Source organism: Coregonus clupeaformis, chromosome 29 (assembly GCF_020615455.1).
Source record: "Coregonus clupeaformis isolate EN_2021a chromosome 29, ASM2061545v1, whole genome shotgun sequence".
Taxonomy (NCBI): Eukaryota; Metazoa; Chordata; class Actinopteri; order Salmoniformes; family Salmonidae; genus Coregonus; species Coregonus clupeaformis.
The window spans coordinates 26,211,073-26,235,181 of record NC_059220.1 but is presented as its reverse complement, the minus strand read 5'-3'; the positions used below and the strand labels follow the sequence as shown (position 1 = coordinate 26,235,181).

Here is a 24,109-nt window from a genome sequence, read left to right as displayed (position 1 = left end):
CTCTGAAGGAACAGGCCGGGCTGGGCTGGTGACGCACCCCGTGGGATACGTGCTTGGAGCAGGAACAGGCCGGTCCGCTCGGGAACACACACCACTGGCCTTAACTGGGGATCAGGAACGGGCCGGACCGGACTGGTAACACACTTCAGTCTCTCATGCCGTGCGACAACAACTTCCCTCCCTCTACTCGCCAATGGCTCCCGTAATCCGATAGCCTTCTCTCCACATCTCCCTGTGGCAGCCTCCTGCTGCCCAGGCGCCTAAGCCATGTGCCCCCCAAAAAATTTTTTGGGTAGTACTCCCGGCTTCCAGCCTTGCCTCCGTGCTGCCTCCTCCTTCGCCAGTCCTCTCGGCTTTAGCTGCCTCCAGCTCTTCACGAGGGAGGCGATATTCCCCGGTTGTGCCCAAGGACCTTACCATCCAGTATCTCCTCCCATGTCCATGAATCCTTTATGGGTGGATATAAATCCTGTGTAGGTGGATCCTGTTGCCGCTTGACACGCTGCGTTGGTCCTTTTTGGTGGGTTTTTCTGTCACGATCGTCTAAAGGAGCGGACCAAATGCAGCGCGTGGAGTGAACATAATGACTTTATTTCATAAAGCAACCACGCAAAAACAACAAATGACGATAGTGAAGTCCTCTGTAACACTGACAGAAACATGGAACACTGGAACAAAAACCCACAAACAAACAGTGAAACACAACAGTTTAAATATGGCTCCCAATCAGAGATAACGAGCCGACAGCTGACACTGTTACCTCCGATTGGGAGTCACACGACACCAATCAACGACCTAGAAATAGACACCCAGAACTCCCAACCTAGAAATAAACGTGACAGACATGCAAACATAAACAATCACCCAAAACCCAACAAAACAACATACACCCTGGCTCAAATACACAAGTCCTGGAGCCAGAGTGTGACTGGCTAGGCCACTCCAGGACCTTGAAATGCTTCTTACGAAGCCACTCCTTCGTTGCCCGGGCGGTGTGTTTGGGATCATTGTCATGCTGAAAGACCCAGCCACGTTTCATCTTCAATGCCCTTGCTGATGGAAGGAGGTTTTCACTCAAAATCTCACGATACATGGCCCCATTCATTCTTTCCTTTACACGGATCAGTCGTCCTGGTCCCTTTGCAGAAAAACAGCCCCAAAGCATGATGTTTCCACCCCCATGCTTCACAGTAGGTATGGTGTTCTTTGGATGCAACTCAGCATTTTTTGTCCTCCAAACATGACGAGTTGAGTTTTTACCAAAAACTTATATTTTGGTTTCATCTGACCATATGACATTCTCCCAATCCTCTTCTGGATCATCCAAATGCACTCTAGCAAACTTCAGACGGGCCTGGACATGTACTGGCTTAAGCAGGGGGACACGTCTGGCACTGCAGGATTTGAGTCCCTGGCAGCGTAGTGTGTTACTGATGGTAGACTTTGTTACTTTGGTCCCAGCTCTCTGCAGGTCATTCACTAGGTCCCCCCGTGTGGTTCTGGGATTTTTGCTCACCGTTCTTGTGATCATTTTGACCCCACGGGGTGAGATCTTGCGTGGAGCCCCAGATCGAGGGAGATTATCAGTGGGCTTGTATGTCTTCCATTTCCTAATAATTGCTCCCACAGTTGATTTCTTCAAACCAAACTGCTTACCTATTGCAGATTCAGTCTTCCCAGCCTGGTGCAGGTCTACAATTTTGTTTCTGGTGTCCTTTGACAGCTCTTTGGTCTTGGCCATAGTGGAGTTTGGAGTGTGACTGTTTGAGGTTGTGGACAGGTGTCTTTTATACTGATAACAAGTTCAAACAGGTGCCATTAATACAGGTAACGAGTGGAGGACAGAGGAGCCTCTTAAAGAAGAAGTTACAGGTCTGTGAGAGCCAGAAATCTTGCTTGTTTGTAGGTGACCAAATACTTATTTTCCACCATAATTTGCAAATAAATTCATTAAAAATCCTACAATGTGATTTTCTGGAAAACAAAATCTCAATTTGTCTGTCATAGTTGACGTGTACCTATGATGAAAATTACAGGCCTCTCTCATCTTTTTAAGTGGGAGAACTTGCACAATTGGTGGCTGACTAAATAGTTTTTTCCCCCACTGTACCTCAATTTCCTCGACTAACCAGTGCCCCCGCACATTGACTCGGTACCGGTACCCCCTGTATATAGGCTCGCTATTGTTATGTTACTGCTGCTCTTTAATTATTTGTTACTTTTATTTATTTCTTTTTTTTGGTATTCTTTCTTAAAACTGCATTGTTGGTTAAGGGCTTGTAAGTAAGCATTTCACTGTAAGGTTGTATTCGGCGCATGTGACAAATAAAATGTGATTTGATTTGTGTCGTTTATATAGTATTTGATTTGTGTCGTTTATATAGTGCTCTATTTAGGAATGACCTTATACAGTACAATGTCATCTGCATTTTTGATATCTGCAAGTTAGATCAGTCAGTTTAAATTGACTCGTCCCAAGCTGACTCTCTCCCTCCCAGCCATAACAGGCAACTACCTCACAGCCAGCCTCACATCAATTGTGATCCCTTCATGAATGATGGATGGCAGTTAGCAGCAATGGGCGGCCTGGCCTGCACCCCTCCCACCTCTGTGTTGGTCAGGTGAGACGGGAGGTCAGTGAGTGTGTGTGGGCCTTACCTAGCGTGTGTGATACATAATTCTGCTCTGAGACAGGGTTGAGAGACGAGGTAGACGGAGAGGGGTTTGGGGGTGCCAGACACGGGGACCAGACAGAGCCAGGGCCAGCCTGGGCTGTGAGAGGAGAGGAGAGTGAACCGCTCTGATTGACGAGGGCCGCCTGACGGCAAAATATGAGACACAAATCAATAGTGGTCTCATATGGCCCAAATCACAGCTCCCCCCGCCTCAGTGTGGAGACTGGAGAGTGATTGCATGTGCAGTAGTGGTCACTGGCCAAGTGTTGCTATGCCATGCAGGCTGTTTACGTCAATTCAATTAATAAAATAATGTTTTAAATTGATCCTGGACTTCATGTTTGTATGATCTGATTCTGATTTCTGGCAGTAGTTCACACCATAGTGCAGTGGTATAGTGAGTTGCAGCAGCAGCAGCAGAATCTCAAATCAAATTAAAAAAAAATTGTCACGTGCTGAGTACAACAGGTGTACACTTTACTGTGAAATGCTTACTTACGAGCCCTTTCCCAACAATGCGGAGTTAAAAAGTATGAACATTTGCACACAAAAAAATAAGAAATAGCAACACAATAAAATAACAATAACAAGGCTATATACTGAACAGAAATAAAAATGCAACATGTAAAGTGTTGGTCCCATGTTTCATGAGCTGACATAAAATATCCCAGAAATGATCCATATGCACAAAAGCATTTTTCTCTCAAATTTTGTGGCCAAATTTGTTTACATCCCTGTTAGTGAGCATTTCTCCTTTGCCAAGATAATCCATTCACCAGACAGGTGTGGCATATCGAGAAGTTGATTAAACAGCATGACCATTACACCGGTGCACCTTGTGCTGGGGACAATAAAAGGCCACTCTAAAATGTGCAGTTTTGTCACACAACACAATGCCACAGATGTCTCAAGTTTTGAGGGAGTGTGCTATTTGCATGCTGACTGCAGGAATGTCCACCAGAGCTGTGCCAGAGAATTGAATGTTCATGTTCAATGTCGTTTTAGTGAGTTTGGCAGTACGTCCAACCAGCCTCACAACCGCAGACCATGTTTAACCACGCCAGCCCAGGACCTCCACATCCGGCTTCTTCACCTGCGGGATCGTCTGAGACCAGCCACCAGGACAGCTGATGAAACTCTCCCATGCCCACCCAGTCATGTGAAATCTATAGATTAGGGCCTAATGAATTTATTTCAGTTGACTGATTTCCTTATGTGAACTGTAACTCAGTAACATCATTGAAGTTGTTGCATGTCGCGTTTATATTTTGTTCAGTACAAGGAGTACCGATACCAAGTCAATGTGCAAGGGTACGAGGTAGTTGAGGTGATTGAGGTAATATGTACATGTAGGTAGGGTTAAAACTGACTAGGCAATCAGGATAGATAATAAACAGAGTTGCAGCAGAGTGTGAAAGAGTGTGAAAGTGTGTGTGTGTGTGTGGCATCAATATGTGTGTGTGTGTGTGTGTTTTGTGTGTGTGAGCGTATGTCAGTGTAGAATGTGTGAGTGTGCATAGAGCCAGTGCACGAGAGTCTGTGCAAAAAAAAAGGGGGTCAGTACTACAGCCCCGTCGATGTGAATGGGGATGTGGTCGGCCCTCCGTTTCCTGTAGTCCATGATCCGCTCCTTTGTCTTACTGATGTTGAGGGAGAGGTTGTAGTCCTGGCACCACACTGCCAGGTCACTGACTTCCTCCCTATAGGCTGTCTCATCGTCGTCGGTAATCAGGCCTACCACCGCTGTGTCGTCGGCAAACTTTAATGATGGTGTTGGAGTTGTGCGCGGCCACGCAATCGTGGGTGAACAGGGAGTACAGGAGGGGATTAAGCACGCACCCCTGAGGGGCCCCCGTGTTGAGGATCAGCGTGGCGGACGTGTTGTTGCCTACCCTCACCATCTGGGGCCGGCCCGTCAGGAAGTCCAGGAGGATTACTTTTATCCTATCCCAGGTGTTCCTTAAAGAGGTGGAGTTTCAAGTGTCTCCGGAAGGTGGTGAGTGACTCCGCTGTCCTGGCGTCGTGAGGGAGCTTGTTCCACCATTGGGGTGCCAGAGCAGCGAACAGTTTTGACTGGGCTGAGCGGGAACTGTGCTTCCGTAGAGGTAGGGGGGCCAGCAGGCCAGAGGTGGATGAACGCAATGCCCTCGTTTGGGTGTAGGGACTGATCAGAGCCTGAAGGTAGACGGTAGATATTGTTAATGGCTATAGTAGCTGGAAACGGCTGATTTTTTTATGGAATATCTACATAGGCGTACAGAGGCCCATTATCAGCAACCATCAGTCCTGTGTTCCAATGGCACATTGTGTTTGCTAATCCAAGTTTATCATTTTAAAAGGCTAATTGATCATTAGAAAACCCTTTTGCAATTATGTTAGCACAGCTGAAAACTGTTGTGCTGATTAAAGAAGCAATACAACTGCCCTTCTTGAGACTAGTTGAGTATCTGGAGCATCAGCAATTGTGGGTTCGATTACAGTCTCAAAATGGCCAGAAACAAATAACTTTCTTCTGAAACTCGTCAGTCTATTCTTGTTCTGAGAAATGAAGGCTATTCCATGCGAAAAATTGCCAAGAAACTGAAGATCTCGTACAGCGCTGTGTACTACTCCCTTCACAGAACAGCGCAAACTGGCTCTAACCAGAACAGACTGAGGAGTGGGAGGCCTCGGTGCACAACTGAGCAAGAGGAAAAATACATTAGAGTGTCTAGTTTGAGAAACAGACGCCTCACAGGTCCTCAACTGGAAGCTTCATTGAATAGTACCCGCAAAACACCAGTCTCAACGTCAGCAGTGAAAGAGGCGACTCCGGGATGCTGACCTTCTAGGCAGAGTTGCAAAGAAAAAGCCATATCTCAGACTGGCCAATAAAAAGAAAAGATTAAGATGGGCAAAAGAACACAGACACTGGACAGAGGAAGATTGGAAAAAAGTGTTATGGACAGACGAATCAAAGTTTGTGGTGTTTGGATCACATTTGTGAGACGCAGACCAAATGAAAAGATGCTGGAGAAGTGCTTGATGCCATCTGTCAAGCATGGTGGAGGCAATGTGATGGTCTGGGGGTGCTTTGGTGGTGGTAATGTGGGAGATTTGTACAGGGTAAAAGGGATCTTGAAGAAGGAAGGCTATCACTCCATTTTGCAATGCCATGGACGGTGCTTGATTGGAGCCAATTGTCACGATCGTCGTATTGAATAGACCAAGGCGCAGCGTGATGAACGAACATGGTTAACTTTATTATCTTTAGTGATAATAGAAACAACAATCAACAAAACAACAAACGACTCGTAACGTCCTCGGTAACAATGACCAAACCAACTGGAACAAGAACCCACAAACACAAAGGGAAAACAGACAGTTTAAATATGGCTCCCAATCAGAGACAACCAACGACAGCTGACACTCGTTGCCTCTGATTGGGAGTCACTCTAGCCAACATAGAAATAAACACAACAGAATGAACACACCCTAGCTCAACATATAGAGTCCCAGAGCCAGGGTGTGACAGTACCCCCCCCTAAAGGCGCGGACTGCGACCGCGCCTCAACTTGAACAAAACAGGGGAGCGCTGGGTGGGCATACCTCCTCGGCGGCGGTTCTGGCTCCGCCCTTGCCCACCACCCTCCAATAAACCCCCCATAGCGCCCCTGGTCCAGTCTGGCCCCGCTGGCTGGAGCTGAACTGGACTTAGCAGGAGCGGTTAGCTTCAGCTCCGTAGTGGAGCAGTTGACCGGTACCTTACCAGGCACCGGTGACCCAGGCACGGGTTGTGCTGGACTGACGACGCGCACCCCTGGCTTGGTGCGTGGAGGAGGAACGTGCCTTACCAGGCTGACGACGCGCACCCCTGGCTTGGTGCGTGGAGGAGGAACGGGCCTTACCAGGCTGACGACGCACACCGTAGGCTTGGTGCGTGGAGCAGGGACAGGCCGGGCTGGGCTGGCGACGCACCCCGTAGGCTTGGTGCGTGGAGCAGGGACAGGCCGGGCTGGGCTGGCGACGCACACCGTAGGCTTGGTGCGTGGAGCAGGGACAGGCCGGACCGGGCTGGCGACGCACACCGTAGGCTTGGTGCGTAGAGCAGGGACAGGCCGGACCGGGCTGGCGACGCACACCGTAGGCTTGGTGCGTAGAGCAGGGACAGGCCGGACTGGGCTGGCGACGCACACCGTAGGCTTGGTGCGTGGAGCAGGGACAGGCCGGACCGGGCTGGCGACGCACACCGTAGGCTTGGTGCGTAGAGCAGGGACAGGCCGGACTGGGCTGGCGACGCACACCGTAGGCTTGGTGCGTGGAGCAGGGACAGGCCGCTTGGTGCGTGGAGCAGGGACAGGCCGGGCTGGGCTGGCGACGCACACCGTAGGCTTGGTGCGTGGAGCAGGGACAGGCCGGACTGGGCTGGCGTCGCACACCGTAGGCTTGGTGCGTGGAGCAGGGACAGGCCGAACCGGGCTGGCGACGCACACCGTACACTTGGTGCGAGGGGCCGGAACAGGCCGGACCGTACTGGGGACACATACCACTGGCTCTACCTCGGGATCTGGAACGGGCCGGACCGGACTGGTAACACACCCCAGTACCTCTCGCCGTGCCTCTACACCTTCCTTCCCTACTTTGACCAGTGGCCCCCGTAACCTGGTGGCCTTCTGAATCCGCCCCTTTTCTGCCTCCGTCAGCCCCGTCGTCCATGCCGTGTGCCCCCCCCTAAAAAAATTCTGGGGTTGCCTCTCGCCTGTCCGACGTTGACACTGCTGACGCCGCTGCTCCTCTCTCGCCAGGGCCTTAATCCTAGCCCATGGCCCTTTTCCCCCGAGCATGTCCTCCCAGGACCACACTTTGCCCACCTGGGCCATCGCCAACCTCTCCATCTCCTTTCCCGGCGCTTCCTCCCATGTCCAGTCCAAGATCTGCCCCCGGGCACGCTGCTTGGTCCTTGTATGGTGGGTTCTTCTGTCACGATCGTCGAACAGAGATGAGGACCAAGGCGCAGCGTGATGAACGAACATGGTTAACTTTATTATCTTTAGTGATAATAGAAACAACAATCAACAATCAACAAAACAACAAACGACTCGTAACGTCCTCGGTAACAATGACCAAACCAACTGGAACAAGAACCCACAAACACAAAGGGAAAACAGACAGTTTAAATATGGCTCCCAATCAGAGACAACCAACGACAGCTGACACTCGTTGCCTCTGATTGGGAGTCACTCAGGCAAACATAGGATAAAACAGACTAGAACCCCCAACATAGACATATAACACATAGAATAAACACACCCTGGCTCAACAAATAGAGTCCCAGAGCCAGGGTGTGACACCAATTTCCTCCTACAACAGGACAATGACTCAAAGCACAGCTCCAAACTATGCAATAACTATTTAGGGAAGTAGCAGTCAGCTGGTATTCTGTCTATAATGGAGTGGCTAGCACAGTCACCGGATCTTAACCCTATTGAGCTGTTGTGGGAGCAGCTTGACCGTATGGTACATAAGAAGTGCCCATCAAGCCAATCCAACTTGTGGGAGGTGCTTCAGGAAGCATGGGGTGAAATCTCTTCAGATTACCTCAACAAATTGACAACTAGAATGCCAAAGTTCTGCAAGGCTGTAATTTCTGCAAATGGAGGATTCTTTGACGAAGCAAAGTTTGAAGGACACAATTATTATTTCACTTAAAAATCATTATTTCTAACCTTGTCAATGACTACATTTCCTATTCATTTTGCTATATTTCCTATTCAAACTCATTTTATGTATGTTTTCATGGAAAACAAGGAAATGTCTAAGTGACCCCAAACTTTTGAACGGTAGTGTAGCTATACTAGATATATTGGATAATTGCAGTTTCCTGTTTATAGCTGTAATAACTATATTGATGACCAGAATGTGGTGATTAGTATCTGTACTGCCTCCAAATCGGTCTATGAATAAAACCAAATTCTCCATATGCTCAGCAAAATGCATGCTAAGTGTCTCTTGTCTCATGAACAAATCCAGCCCAAAGCAATGCACAGCTAGCTGCTTCATGATGCTCCTCAGCATACATTTAGCTAGATCATTATTTATTTTTAAACATGAACTCTCTAATCAATTACTTCAGCCTCATTTTTACTATATAAACAGTGTAAATAGCCCAAAGGATGTTCGGCAGACTTAAAGGGATACTTTTTGATAATCACATTAGCAGAAGACTTCCCAATTAACAGCCAGAAACAGAGAGCCTACATAGGAGAAAATATGTTAGTCATCAGTTTTAACTCCTCAGAGTAGGTTGTCCTTTTCTTTAGCATTTGTGTCATCCTGTTCTCCTGTTCTGCATGGTGTGTCATCATGGCCTCATCGAGAAGCAATAAACTAGAAATCTTACCTCACCATTTTACCATGATTTCCTTGATATTTTAAGGTACCTATTTTGCTGCTGGAAAATAGGGCCATTGAGAATATATGGTGGAGCCTTTTATTTTTATTTTTTTATTTTACATTTATTTAACTAGGCAAGTCAGTTAAGAACAAATTCTTATTTACAATGACGGCCTACACCGGCCAAACCTGAATCTTCAACCAGTAATACATGAACTGTAATGTTCCACAATTAAGTCAAATGTGCATGACCTTCCCTATCTACCTGTCCAGTGTCTGGGAAGATGAATCCCCTGTTTCCATAAAGGTCATAAACACACACTAGAGTCAAAGAGAAGTGAAGAATCTCCCAGTGTTAAAAGGTGGTTGGTGGGCTCCTGTTGAGGGCAGTGGTGGTTTTCCTCTCCTCCACTCACTCTGAAAATGTTGTCTTGACAGGATGATGAAGTGGTGCTCCAGTGTGTCGCCTGCATCCACAAGGAGAATCGCAAGTTCTGCTTGACAGCAGAGGGGCTCGGCAATCGACTGTGCTACCTTGAACCCACATCAGAGGCAAAGGTAGGCACAGAGAGACTACATACTGTGAAGGGGAATAGGCCTGTGACATTATTCGTTGTTTGTTTCTCTCAAACTGAAAGCTTATGCAAAGAAAATTAGACCGCATTTCAGAGTGGCTCTAGCTCTAAAATATAATCCAGTATTTCCTACCGGAAACTAACATTTAGAATGTGGAATCATTGCCCTTATCTTTTCACAGAGTGGCTGATTCTCATACAGTTGAGTGTAGATAATAAGGTTGTGAAACAGGGTGTATTTGAGTCAGAGATCAGGTCTTCTCAGGTGTTCTCCATAGTGCCCATTGAGTGGGATGTGAGAATCCCAGGGCTCAGCAAAGCTCCATGGTAACCACATATTCACTGATTTCAGAATTATTAAAGTCCATCTACACATAACCAGGGTATACGTGTAACCAGGGTGTACACGTAACCAGTGTATTCACGTAACCAGGGTCTTTACGTAACCAGGGTCTTCACGTTACCAGGGTGTACACGTAACCAGGGTCTACATGTAACCAGGGTCTACACGTAACCAGGGTCTACACACGTAACCAGTGACTACTCATAAAACCAGGGACACGCTGAGAGCAACACCGAGGCAGCTTACTGTACCACATCATAGAGCTGGCCGATATGGACAAAAATCCATATCGCAATAAATTGCCTGAATTGATGCGATAAACCATAAACCTCCTTTTTTTTTTATTATAATTTAAACTACTACTACTACTACTAGTTTGATGGTTGAAGCCATCAATTGTCCCATTAACAAACCCATATTAGCAAACTTATTTCATTTCAAACTTTACATTTGTCTAGTATAGGCCCATTATTGTAATGAACGATATCAGCAAAATGCCTGTGATAAGTAATCGGTATGGTTGGTGTCGATAATTGTCAGTCTAGAATCACTCGATTCTACGTGTTGTAACAATTGTTTTCAAAAATCTTCCTGATTGTACAGTGAGGGAAAAAAGTATTTGATCCCCTGCTGATTTTGTACGTTTGCCCACTGACAAAGAAATGATCAGTCTATAATGTTAATGGTAGGTTTATTTGAACAGTGAGAGACAGAATAAAAACAAAAACGCATGTCAAAAATTTTATAAATTGATTTGCATTTTAATGAGGGAAATAAGTATTTGACCCCCTCTCAATCAGAAAGATTTCTGACTCCCAGGTGTCTTTTATACAGGTAACGAGCTGAGATTAGGAGCACACTCTTAAAGGGAGTGCTCCTAATCTCAGCTTGTTACCTGTATAAAAGACACCTGTCCACAGAAGCAATCAATCAATCAGATTCCAAACTCTCCACCATGGCCAAGACCAAAGAGCTCTCCAAGGATGTCAGGGACAAGATTGTAGACCTACACAAGGCTGGAATGGGCTACAAGACCATCGCCAAGCAGCTTGGTGAGAAGGTGACAACAGTTGGTGCGATTATTCGCAAATGGAAGAAACACAAAAGAACTGTCAATCTCCCTCTGCCTGGGGCTCAATGCAAGATCTCACCTCGTGGAGTTGCAATGATCATGAGAACGGTGAGGAATCAGCCCAGAACTACACAGGAGGATCTTGTCAATGATCTCAAGGCAGCTGGGACCATAGTCACCAAGAAAACAATTGGTAACACAATATGCCGTGAAGGACTGAAATCCTGCAGCGCCCTTAAGGTCCCCCTGCTCAAGAAAGCACATATACAGGGCCGTCTGAAGTTTGCCAATGAACATCTGAATGATTCAGAGGAGAACTGGGTGAAAGTGTTGTGCTCAGATGAGACCAAAATCGAGCTCTTTGGCATCAACTCAACTCGCCGTGTTTGGAGGAGGAGGAATGCTGCCTATGACCCCAAGAACACCATCCCCACCGTCAAACATGGAGGTGGAAACATTATGCTTTGGGGGTGTTTTTCTGCTAAGGGGACAGGACAACTTCACTGCATCAAAGGGACGATGGACGGGGCCATGTACCGTCAAATCTTGGGTGAGAACCTCCTTCCCTCAGCCAGGGCATTGAAAATGGGTCGTGGATGGGTATTCCAGCATGACAATGACCCAAAACACACGGCCAAGGCAACAAAGGAGTGGCTCAAGAAGAAGCACATTAAGTTCCTGGAGTGGCCTAGCCAGTCTCCAGACCTTAATCCCATAGAAAATCTGTGGAGGGAGCTGAAGGTTCGAGTTGCCAGACGTCAGCCTCGAAACCTTAATGACTTGGAGAAGATCTGCAAAGAGGAGTGGAACAAAATCCTTCCTGAGATGTGTGCAAACCTGGTGGCCAACTACAAGAAACATCTGACCTCTGTGATTGCCAACAAGGGTTTTGCCACCAAGTACTAAGTCATGTTTTGCAGAGGGGTCAAATACTTATTTCCCTCATTAAAATGCAAATCAATTTATAACATTTTTTACATGCGTTTTTCTGAATTTATTTGTTGTTATTCTGTCTCTCACTGTTCAAATAAACCTACCATTAAAATTATAGACTGATCATGTCTTTGTCAGTGGGGAAATGCACAAAATCAGCAGGGGATCAAATACTTTTTTCCCTCACTGTACTTCTCAGCAGGCCTCCAGTTTTATGATAATGCTCAATTTGGAGAAATTAGACCATGCTGTTTTGCTTGACTACTTCATAAACAAACTGTGGTTGTTTGCTATAATTGCTCAAAGCTGTAATGCAGCCTGGGACTTTGTCAGTGCATTTGTGGTTTGTGCCACTAATTGCAAAATGACTGCAAGTTATATAATGATCGATTGAGCGAGGGTTCATTGTTTTAAACACAAAATCTGAATTATTTGCATCAAAGGATCTAGGTAGGTCTCTCCTAATTTACTTACAACATGTGACAATTCTTACTATTTCAAAGCTGATTAGGTTCATTTGTCCCATTTTGTTTGTTTGTACTTTTGAAATACACTTGGAAAAAGAACACCACTGCAGTATAGGTCTATGAATGCATTGCAACATGGCACATCAAAGAACCCACTTTGCAGCGCTGCAGATAACCAAGTGACAATATTACACAGTGAAGACAGTGGTTGTTTCCCTCATCAGCACTTCCCCATTCCCATCCCTCTTTTACTGTAACATGGCATGATTGTTTTCCCACAGTAGAGCCTGTTGACAGTACGGGCTAATTGGAAGGAGAGGCAGTTGGGAGGGTCCGGATGCTTCCATCCAAGAATGGATGGTAATTACACTAGACAGGTGTGATGGATGATCACACTGTCTGCTACTTTGTCTTCATTGCCTGGTGTTACAGTTTGTATGAAACACCATCATCCCCCAGCGACGAGACGAGGAAGGGAAAAAATTACGCAACTACCACTACAACCTAAGATCAGAATGAGCAGATTGACTTGGATGCCCCCCTCCCTAGTGATCAGACAAATCTACTTGTGGGGCGTACATACATTTTTGGATTAATTAATTAATGATATGTATCCATTGATTCTTGAAGAATATAACTTATAAATGCCTCATAAGCTTAGTTCAACTGTCATACCACATCAGAACCCAAAATATAAACTTGTTTTACTCCAATGTGTGTAAACAAAGTAAATGTAAACAAACACTGTATAGCCTAAAATTGCGCGGGGTGAGGATGGGGATTATTTAAGATACTCTTTGAAGAGGTAGTGTTTCTGGTGCTTTCGGAAGATGAGCAGGGACTCTGCTGTCCTAGCTTCAGGGGGAAGCTAGTTCCACCATTGGGGTGCCAGGACAGAGAAGATCTTGGACTGGGCTGAGTGGGAGCTGCCCTCCCGTAAGGGTGGGAGGGCCAAGAGACCAGATGTGGCAGAACGGAGTGCTCGGGTTGGGGTGCAGGGTTTGAGCATAGCCTGAAGGTAGGGAGGGGCAGTTCCTCTTGCTGTTCCGTAGGCAAGTACCATGGTCTTGTAGTAGATGCGAGCCTGGAAGCCAGTGGAGTGTGCGGAGGAGCGGGGTGACATGGGAGAACTTGGGAAGGTTGGAAACCAGGTGGGCTGCCGCATTCTGGATAAGTTGCAGGGGTTTGATGGCACAAGCGGGGAGCCCAGCCAACAGCGAGTTGCAGTAGTCCAGACGGGAGATGACAAGTGCCTGGATTAGGACCTGCGCCGCTTGCTGTGTGGGGTAGGGTCGTACTCTACGGATGTTGTAGAGCATGAACCTGCAGGAGCGAGTCACTGTTTTGATATTAGTAGAGAACTACAGGGTGTTGTCAAGGGTTACGCCAAGGTTCTTTGCACTCTGGGAGGGAGACACTGGAGTTGTCAACCGTGATTGAAATCTTTATGCGGGCAGGCCTTCCCCGGGAGGAAGAGCAGCTCCGTCTTGTTGAGGTGGTGGGCCGAAATCCAAACGGAGATATCTGCCAGGCACGTAGAGATGCGTGTCGCCACCTGGGTGTCAAAAGGAGAAAAGTAGTTGAGTGTCATTCGTATAGCATTGATAGGAGAGACCATGTGAGGATATGACGGAGCCGAGTAACTTGGTGTATAGAGAGAAGATTGCCTTAAACTGAGCCCTGGGGGACACCAGTAGTGAGAGTACGTGCTGCAGACTTAGATCCTCTCCACGTCACCTGGTAGGAGTGGCCTGCCAGGTAGGATGCAATCCAAGAGTGAGAGGGTGGAGAGGAGGATCTGATGGTTCATGGTGTCAAAGGCAGTGGATAGTTCTAGGGAAATGAGAACAGAGGAGAGAGAGTCAACTTTGGTGGAGCGCCTACGTGACACAGAAGCGACCAGTCTCGGTTGACTGACCCAACTTGAAGCCTGACTGATAGGGTCAAGAAGATCATTTTGAGAGATATAGCAAGCGAGTTGGTCAGAGACAGCATGCTCAAGTGTTTTGGAAATGAAATAAAAAAAGGGATACAGGTCTATAGTTTGATGTCAGGTGAGTCAAGTGTTGGTTTCTTGAGGAGAGGAGCGACTCTGGCCATTTTGAAGTCAGAGGTGACAGCCAGTGGTTAGGGATGAGTTGATGAGGGAAGTGAGGAATGTGAGAAGGTCTCCAGAGATGGTCTAAAGAAGGGAGGATGGGACAGGGTCGAGTGGGCAGATTGTCGGCGGCTGGACCACACTAGTTGCAGGATTTTATCTAGAGAGAGGGGAGAAAGCGGGCAAGGTGTAGGGTAGTTCTGTGTGAGTGGGACCAGTGGACTCAATAGGCTGAGTGAAGGAGGAGCCGATGTCGTCAACCTTCTTTTCAAAGCAGTTGACAAGGTCATCCGCAGAGAGGGAGGAGGCAGAGGGAGGAGAAGGTTGAAAAGAGTTTCCTAGGGTTAGAGGTATAAGCTTGAAATGTATAGTGATAGAATGTGGCTTTCACAGTGGATAAGAGGAAGAGAAGGTGGAGAGGAGGGAGTGAAAGGATAATGGGTCTTCCAGAAGTTTAGTTTTCCTCCATGTTTGCTTAGATGCCCGCAGCCTTGTTCTGTACGATCGCAATGAGTCACTCAGCCACGGAGCAGGAGGGGAGGGCCGAGCCAGCTGGGAAGAAAGGGGACAGTGCGATTCATAGGATGTGGAAAGGGAGGAGAGTAGGGCCGAAGAGGCAGAATCAGGAGACAAGAGGGAGAAGGATTTAACAGAAGGGAAAGATGATAGGAAACAAAAGTAGAGAGAAGTGGGAGAGAGAGAGCGAAGATTGCTACGGCGCATGACCATCTGTGTAGGGGCTGAGTGGCTAAGGTTGGAGGAAAGGGAGGGTGAAACCACTCTCCCTCCAATTCAGCTACTGATTACCAAAACAAGTCACAAATTGCCCTGCCCCCTAATCCTGGTTGATGTGTCAACAACTATCTGCAAATTATGAGCAAGCCAGCCCCATCCCCCCGCTTTTTACCGAAACAGTGGTGGGGAGATAACTTTTAGCTATTGTTTCAACTGTTGATTGCTGCTTAAACTGTGACTCAATCAGCTAATGAATAAGCAGTTGATTGTGATTTATGGCTAGCTGCTCTTCCCTGTCCGCTATCCCATGGTAGGACCACCAGAGAGCTGAAGCCCGAATCTCAAAATCAACAATACACGTCTGTACTGTAAAGTAAATGTTTACTTAATGAGATGGCCAATCAACATTTAGATGAGATGATCATTTAGCCAATGACTTATAGGTTTCTGAACTAATGCACAGTATGTGCTCTGCCACTATGGCCCATTCAATCCGGCCCGAGGGAGGTTTGAGTAAAAAACTCCAGACCAGTCTTGAATGTCTATATTTTCAAATAACTGCCCATTTTCTGGCCCGCAAATTGATTTTGACAAACAAATCGGTCCCAAAAAAATCCCTAGAGCCAAAACGTTTTCCCCCCTGCATTATGGTGAACACGAAGGAGGTATATTGATAGGTAATCTATTTGGGGCAATCAAAGTGAAAGAGGTGGGTAACCCTTTGGACCTCCTCCCCAGAGAAGATGGGAAGCCGCGTTTAGCTGCTCCCCTCCCACAGCATGGGCCATAAACCAGAGAGCAGTGTGTAGACAAGCAGCCGTAAAGCTGTCTTCATGATATGCCCTCTCAGATTGAGGACACACAGGTCTACACCCCCAGAGCCCCAACATCCCTTCTCATTACCGGACCGCTCCACTCTGCTGTCAGAGGTCGCCTGTTATTCACCTAGGGAAACCAGGGTGTGGAGGAGCAGATTCCTCCCTGCTACCCCATATTGTGTTTCCTGTCATGGAAATTCTAATGAATAATGAGGAGAGACAAGGTCAATCACCAATCAGGATATTACTTTATTAAACGTTTGTTCTACTCCTCCAGACTATCTCTATCTCAGTTACACACACCACATCTTGTCTATGAAATGCATTCCAGGTGACTACCTCATGAAGCTGGTTGAGAGAATGCCAAGAGTGTGCAAAGCTGTCATCAAGGCGAAGGGTGGCTATTTGAAGAATCTGAAATGTAAAATATATTTTTATTTGTTTAGCACTTTTTTGGTTACTACATGATTCCATATGTGTTATTTCATAGTTTTGATGTCTTCACTATTATTCTACAATCTAGAAAATAGTAAAAATGAAGAAAAACCCTTGAATGAGTAGGTGTTCTAAAACTTTTGACCGATAGTGTATATCACTCGATACACTTCACACGTCTCCCGAGTGGCGCAGTGGTCTAAGGCACTGCATCGCAGTGCTAGCTGTGCCACTAGAGATCCTGGTTCGAGTCCAGGCTCTGTCGCAGCCGGCCGCAACCGGGAGAACCATTGGTCCAGCGTCGTCCAAGGTAGGGGAGGGTTTGGCCGGCAGGGATGTGGGTTTGTTTCCCACGGGGGGCCATTATGAAAAAAAAATAAACAAATAAAGTATGCATTCACTAACTGTAAGTCGCTCTGGATAAGACTAAAATGTAAACATTTAAATGTATATATCACTCAAGGTGTGTAAAACTTCAATCCAAAAACCTTCAGAGGACTGGTAACTCCCCCATTTTTGACACATTATTCATAATGTGATTAATGTGTAAAAAACAACAACACTGCAAATCAAATTAGAATTACTACCCTTAATAACTCAGTTAAATTTCATTCAAGGAATAGAAAAATAGACTAGAGACAGGTCTATCCTTCTCGAGGTCCGAATTTCACATATAAACATTAATTATAAACTTCTCCGGAAGTATAAGTATTACAAATTACCTTCAAATGAGTATTACATATTACCTTTAAATCATCACCCACCATCTCTCGGCTTTCCAGTGAGGGTGATCAAACCACACTAGAAAGTCAGGACATAGGTCAGACATCATTGTCACGATCGTCAAACAGAGATGAGGACCAAGGCGCAGCGTTGCAGGCAAACATACTCTTTAATTAGAGACACGATCAAAAAACAACAAACGATACGTGACAGTTCACGGTCTAACATAAACAGACTTGAAACAAGATCCCACAAACACAAATGGGAAACAGACAGTTTAAATATGGCTCCCAATCAGAGACAACCAACGACAGCTGACACTCGTTGCCTCTGATTGGGAGCCACTCAGGCCAACATAGAAATACACATACTAGATAAACAAATGAAATGCACACCCTGGCTCAACATACAAGTGTCCCCAGAGCCAGGGCGTGACAGTACCCCCCCCTAAAGGCGCGGACTCCGACCGCGCCCACCAAACACCACAGGGGAGGGACCGGGTGGGCACTCCGCTTAGGCGGCGGATCCGGCTCGGGCCTGATCCCCGCTCCCTCTCCAACCCCCCAAAGTACCCCTGGTCCGGTCTGGCCCCGCTGGCCGGAGCTGGACTGCACACTGGTGGAGCGGATTGCTCTAGCTCCGGCGTGAAGCATCTGACCGGTGCCGGACCAGCCACCGGTGGAACAGGCACGGGCCGTGCCGGACTGGCCGACGCACACCACTGGCTTGGTGTGGGAAGCAGGAGCGGGCCGCGCCGGGCTGACGAAACGCACCACTGACTTGGTGCGGGGAGCAGGAGCGGGCCGGACCGGGCTGACGAAGCGCACCACTGACTTGGTGCGGGGAGCAGGAACGGGCCGTGCCGGGCTGACGAAACGCACCACTGACTTGGTGCGGGGAGCAGGAGCGGGCCGGACCGGGCTGACGAGCGCACCACTGACTTGGTGCGGGGAGCAGGAACGGAGCCGTGCCGGGCTGACTGAAACGCACCACTGACTTGGTGCGGGGAGCAGGAGCGGGCCGGACCGGGCTGACGGGCGCACCACTGACTTGGTGCGGGAGCAGGTAACGGGCCGTGCGGGCGGATCGCAAACGCACCACTGACTTGGTGCGGGGAGCAGGAGCGGGCCGGACCGAAGCTGACGGGCGCACCACTGACTTGGTGCGGGGAGCAGGAGCGGGCGGACCGAAGCTGACGAGCGCACCACTGACTTGGTGCGGGGAGCAGGAACGGGCCGTGCCGGGCTGGACGAGCGCACCACTGACTTGGTGCGGGGAGCAGGAACGGGCCATGCCGGGCTGACGAAGCGCACCACTGACTTGGTGCAAGTGGCAGGAACAGGCCGGACCGTACTGGGAACACACACCACTGGCCCTACTTGGGGATCAGGAACAGGCCGGACCGGACTGGCAACACACGCCAGTACCTCTCGCCGTGCCTCTACATCCTCCTTCCCCCTGGTGACCAGTGACTCCCGTAACCTGGCGGCCTCCTGCTGCCTCGTCGTCCACGGCGTTAGCCCCCCCCTAAAAAATTTATGGGCTTCACTCCTACCCGTGGACCAGGTCTCCATGCTCCTCGCCAGCCTTTCGCCCTTCTGCCTCAACGTCAAGCCCCTCTCTTCCTCACATGGCTTGACCCAGTCGAGGAGGCGAAGGAGATCCGCTAGAGATCTCTCAGGCGCTGGCTCCTGGACTTGCTGCTTGGTCCAGTCTTGGTGGGATGTTCTGTCACGATCGTCAAACAGAGATGAGGACCAAGGCGCAGCGTTGCAGGCAAACATACTCTTTAATTAGAGACACGATCAAAAAACAACAAACGATACGTGACAGTTCACGGTCTAACATAAACAGACTTGAAACAAGATCCCACAAACACAAATGGGAAACAGACAGTTTAAATATGGCTCCCAATCAGAGACAACCAACGACAGCTGACACTCGTTGCCTCTGATTGGGAGCCACTCAGGCCAACATAGAAATACACATACTAGATAAACAAATGAAATGCACACCCTGGCTCAACATACAAGTGTCCCCAGAGCCAGGGCGTGACAATCATTCAAACCATTCAACTAAGTATTTATTTATATATTATACTAATTATTTAAAAACAGTCAAACATTTCATACATTTCGTATCCAAGGGTTACAGTAAGTTACATCAGTACATTTCTTATCAAAAGAATTCATGTGTTCAATTAAAACTCAGAAAATGAACTTCAGAAAATTCCATGTGTGCGCCTTTAAGATACCTCGGCTCTAACCCGTGAAAAAACCCACTAAACCAAATGAAATAGTCCACTCAAAACACGTATTAACACCACTAACAAATATTCATAACAAGTGTGTTGTGTGTGGGTATTTGCAAACCATAGGGCAAAAACAAACAAAAATGGCCTTATTTAATTTGGGTGCTCCCTTTACGGCCGAATCCGGATATCTTTCTACCACAGTCTCGGGAAACAGTCTTAGTCAGTAACACAGATCCTATGCCTATTGAAATGACAAATAAATCCCGCAAATAACCCAATTACAATGGTTTGTAGTCTTAACATCTGACACATAATAACGACTCCATTACCAGAAAATAGCCTTAAAGGTCCTCCAAGTGTTTCTTGGCAAAGATCTCACATGCTCAAAGGAAATAAATTAGAAGTCAACAAGTTAAATCTAAATTCATTAAATTGGAAACAGATCTGGCGAGTTTAATAAAAGCGGATTATCTTTTCCCTTGCGACATAATGCAATTCCTTTATTACATCACTTTCGCTTCGTAATGATTATTATTTTGATGGAAAACCCTAACTTAGGCTTTGTACTACGTTATAAGTTACGTCGAGAGTCCATTGATTCGCTCTTACTGCGGAAAAAAAACTAATTTCAGGCCATATGGGCAGTTCTATTTCTTACATATTGTACCCGGACAGAGAAAATCCCATAAGCGTTTTATAGTTACATCAATTCCCCATATTTTTCAAAAGTGGACATACCCCAATCAGTTTCTGAGACTATTGCCCAGATAATTCTCTAACATTGTCTTTATCAAATGATCCATAAATGGGACCAACTCAGAAAACTTGTATAAAAAATGTTCCACCTTGCCGTACGTCTACGTTTGGGTGCGCAAGTTGGTATATTATCATAATGTCCATTATTACTTTATCAAAACTCTAATAATCGATTATACACACATACAATTTGACATATTTTCATATATTCACAGAATCTATACATAACGTTAGAAATCTTAAGTACTCACATCAACCATTCCATATGCGTTTCCAACGACTCTCCATCGCCATACTACCAGCGGGAAAAAACCTCAAGTTTCCCGGACGCTGCCTGGCAGGTCATGGGAATAATGCTCCACACGTATCCTCAACAGTTCTCTAGACTCCCAGAAATTATAGACTTGCCGCTACTTTCTAAAATAACATCCTGTGATATTACTAGTAGTCCCAGACTATGATGGCAGTGTTGGACGGAACCCCACGATAACGTTATATATCGAAACGTATTATCCCAATTTAAATCAGCTTATTATACAAATGTCTATATGTTATTATCCAAACTTAAGATTAACACTTATTTCTACACTCACACAACACTCATATCACATTCACACACACATTGAAACACGAACACACAGGGGAATGAGACAGACGATTTCAAACCCTGTCTATATGAACAGGGAAACCCATACCATTATCAAAATATTGCTTAATTAGTGGTCCCAAAACCAGGGTGTTGTCTCCACACTGGGATATTGCCTACTGCGATTACTGTGGTATAGATTCTCTTATATCTATCCAAATGTGCAAAACTACCAACAGAGTACCCATGTCTCCTATCTAACTATGTGACATGGTCCCAAAAATCTAATCTTACCTCGTATTTTCTAACCTCCACTTCAGGTGAAGTGCCAGGAATAACAAAACACTCACAATAACACCTAACAATAGTAACCCAGGGCATACCTGTAAACCTCATTTATCAAAACATTTAATCAAAACATTACACGTTATAATTTGAACTTCACCAAGCCAGGTGACCTCGTAAGGCGTCACCTGCACTCTAGTCCCTCGTTCAATACATTAACCTCACCAGTCCTACTGTGATCAACCCAGTACCACGAATCTGGACTTTTGGTCGCCCACAACTGGCTAATTAACAATTATGTCCAAGGATAGCTCACTTAAGAACACTCCTATCAACTCAACGCAGGCCTGCTAGTTAACCTCAGCTGTGGCCCTCTTCAGGAAGACCTCGCTCTGAGCGTACCTTCAACAGGGGCTTCTTAACCTATTGGGAGATTGTCCAAGCTCACCTCTCTCAGTACTATGTTTGGGATCTGACATCCACACGTGCCCACTTCCTCTCAGATCTTAGGCGGGTCCAGCTGCTCTAAAGGAGCATGGTTTTCCCTGAGATCCCATTTCTGATCTCCTGTGCACAATTTATTGAGGTCTTCAGGAGCGGTCAACAGGTGAAGTGCAGAGCCATTCCTCGTCGCCAAAATTGTCGTGGAAATTCTAATCAATAATGAGGAGAGACAAGGTCAATCACCAATCAAGATATTACTTTATTCAAAACTTATCAGTAAGGTAGTAAGTGAGGCTGGTCGACCCAACACTTTTGAGTGTTGATGCAAGGATGAGAACAAACAATGAAATGTTTGTTCTACTCCTCCAGGCTATCTCTCTCTCGGTTACACACAAAACATCTTGTCTATGGAATGCAGGCTGTAGCCATCATAAATCAATTGTCAGCTCAAGCTATCTCTAGTGACCATACGCCCAGATTAGCTGCAGGGAGCTAAAGTGGAGACCATCCCTTTAGAAAAACACAGCATTAGTAGAACAGAAATGTCTTACTATTTGTTACAGTGAGGGGAAAAAAGTATTTGATCCCCTGCTGATTTTGTACGTTTGCCCACTGACAAAGAAATGATCAGTCTATACTTTTAATGGTAGGTTTATTTGAACAGTGAGAGACAGAATAACAACAACAAAATCCAGAAAAACGCATGTCAAACATTTTATAAATTGATTTTTCATTTTAATGAGGGAAATAAGTATTTGACCCCCTCCGAATCAGAAAGATTTCTGGCTCCCAGGTGTCTTTTATACAGGTAACGAGCTGAGATTAGGAGCACACTCTTAAAGGGAGTGGTCCTAATCCCAGTTTGTTACCTGTATAAAAGACACCTGTCCACAGAAGCAATCAATAAATCAGATTCCAAACTCTCCACCATGGCCAAGACCAAAGAGCTCTCCAAGGATGTCAGGGACAAGATTGTAGACCTACACAAGGCTGGAATGGGCTACAAGACCATCGCCAAGCAGGTTGGTGAGAAGGTGACAACAGTTGGTGTGATTATTTGCAAATGGAAGAAACACAAAATAACTGTCAATCTCCCTCGGCCTGGGGCTCCATGCAAGATCTCACCTCGTGGAGTTGCAATGATCATGAGAATGGTGAGGAATCAGCCCTGAACTACACGGGAGGATCTTGTCAATGATCTCAAGGCAGCTGGGACCATAGTCACCAAGAAAACAATTGGTAACATACTACGCCGTGAAGGACTGAAATCCTGCAGCGCCCGCAAGGTCCCCCTGCTCAAGAAAGCACATATACATGCCCGTCTGAAGTTTGCCAATGAACATCTGAACTCAATTCGCCGTGTTTGGAGGAGGAGGAATGCTGCCTATGACCCCAAGAACACCATCGCCACCGTCAAACATGGAGGTGGAAACGTTATGCTTTGGGGATGTTTTTCTGCTAAGGGGACAGGACAACTTCACCGCATCAAAGGGACGATGGATGGGGTCATGTAACGTCAAATCTTGGGTGAGAACCTCCTTCCCTCAGCCAGGGCATTGAAAATGGGTCGTGGATGGGTATTCCAGCATGACAATGACCCAAAACACACGGCCAAGGCAACAAAGGAGTGGCTCAAGAAGAAGCACATTAAGGTCCTGGAGTGGCCTAGCCAGTCTCCAGACCTTAATCCCATAGAAAATCTGTGGAGGGAGCTGAAGGTTCGAGTTGCCAAACGTCAGCCTCGAAACCTTAATGATTTGGAGAAGATCTGCAAAGAGGAGTGGGACAAAATCCCTCCTGAGATGTGTGCAAACCTGGTGGCCAACTACAAGAAACGTCTGACCTCTGTGATTGCCAACAAGGGTTTTGCCACCAAGTACTAAGTCATGTTTTGCAGAGGGGTCAAATACTTATTTCCCTCATTAAAATGCAAATCAATTTATAACATTTTTGACATGCGTTTCTCTGGATTTTTGTTGTTGTTATTCTGTCTCTCACTGTTCAAATAAACCTACCATTAAAATTATAGACTGATCATGTCTTTGTCAGTGGGCAAACGTACCAAATCAGCAGGGGATCAAATACTTTTTTCCCTCACTGTAACTATATAATTTAACTATTAATATCAAACAAATCAGGTAAACACGTAATTTTTCTCTCACATTCCCCAACAGCATGCCAAGAAAGTGGTCCTCTGTAGCTCAATTGGTAGAGCATGGCGCTTGTAATGCCAGGGTAGTGGGTTCGATCCCCGTGACCACCCATACGTAAAAATTTATGCACACATGACTGTAAGTTGCTTTGGATAAAAGCGTCTGCTAAATGGCATATTATATTATATTATAAGAAAGAGTGGATCAGGAGAGGTATTTCTAGAAAAACAACTTGCCTCTGGGTGGGGTGCCGATCAAATGGAAGCTGAGTTTTTACAGTGTTTCTGCTTCTGTGGTTGTAAATCATGGTTGTGTGTGTGTGTGTGTTTTGACTATAAAACGGTGGTTATCTCAAAACGACCTGCTTAATGATTAAAGTGAAGTC

At 46.5% G+C, this 24,109-nt stretch overlaps 1 protein-coding gene across 1 annotated transcript in view; it reads left to right on the top strand.

Annotated features, from left to right (window-relative positions):
* LOC121544942 (ryanodine receptor 3) overlaps positions 1-24,109 on the top strand; it is a 217,922-nt gene that overhangs the window by 48,950 nt on the left and 144,863 nt on the right. The window contains exon 2 of the mRNA XM_045209137.1: positions 9,486-9,605. Within this exon, the coding sequence (XP_045065072.1) occupies positions 9,486-9,605 (120 nt within the window). The remainder of the gene's footprint in view (positions 1-9,485; positions 9,606-24,109) is intronic.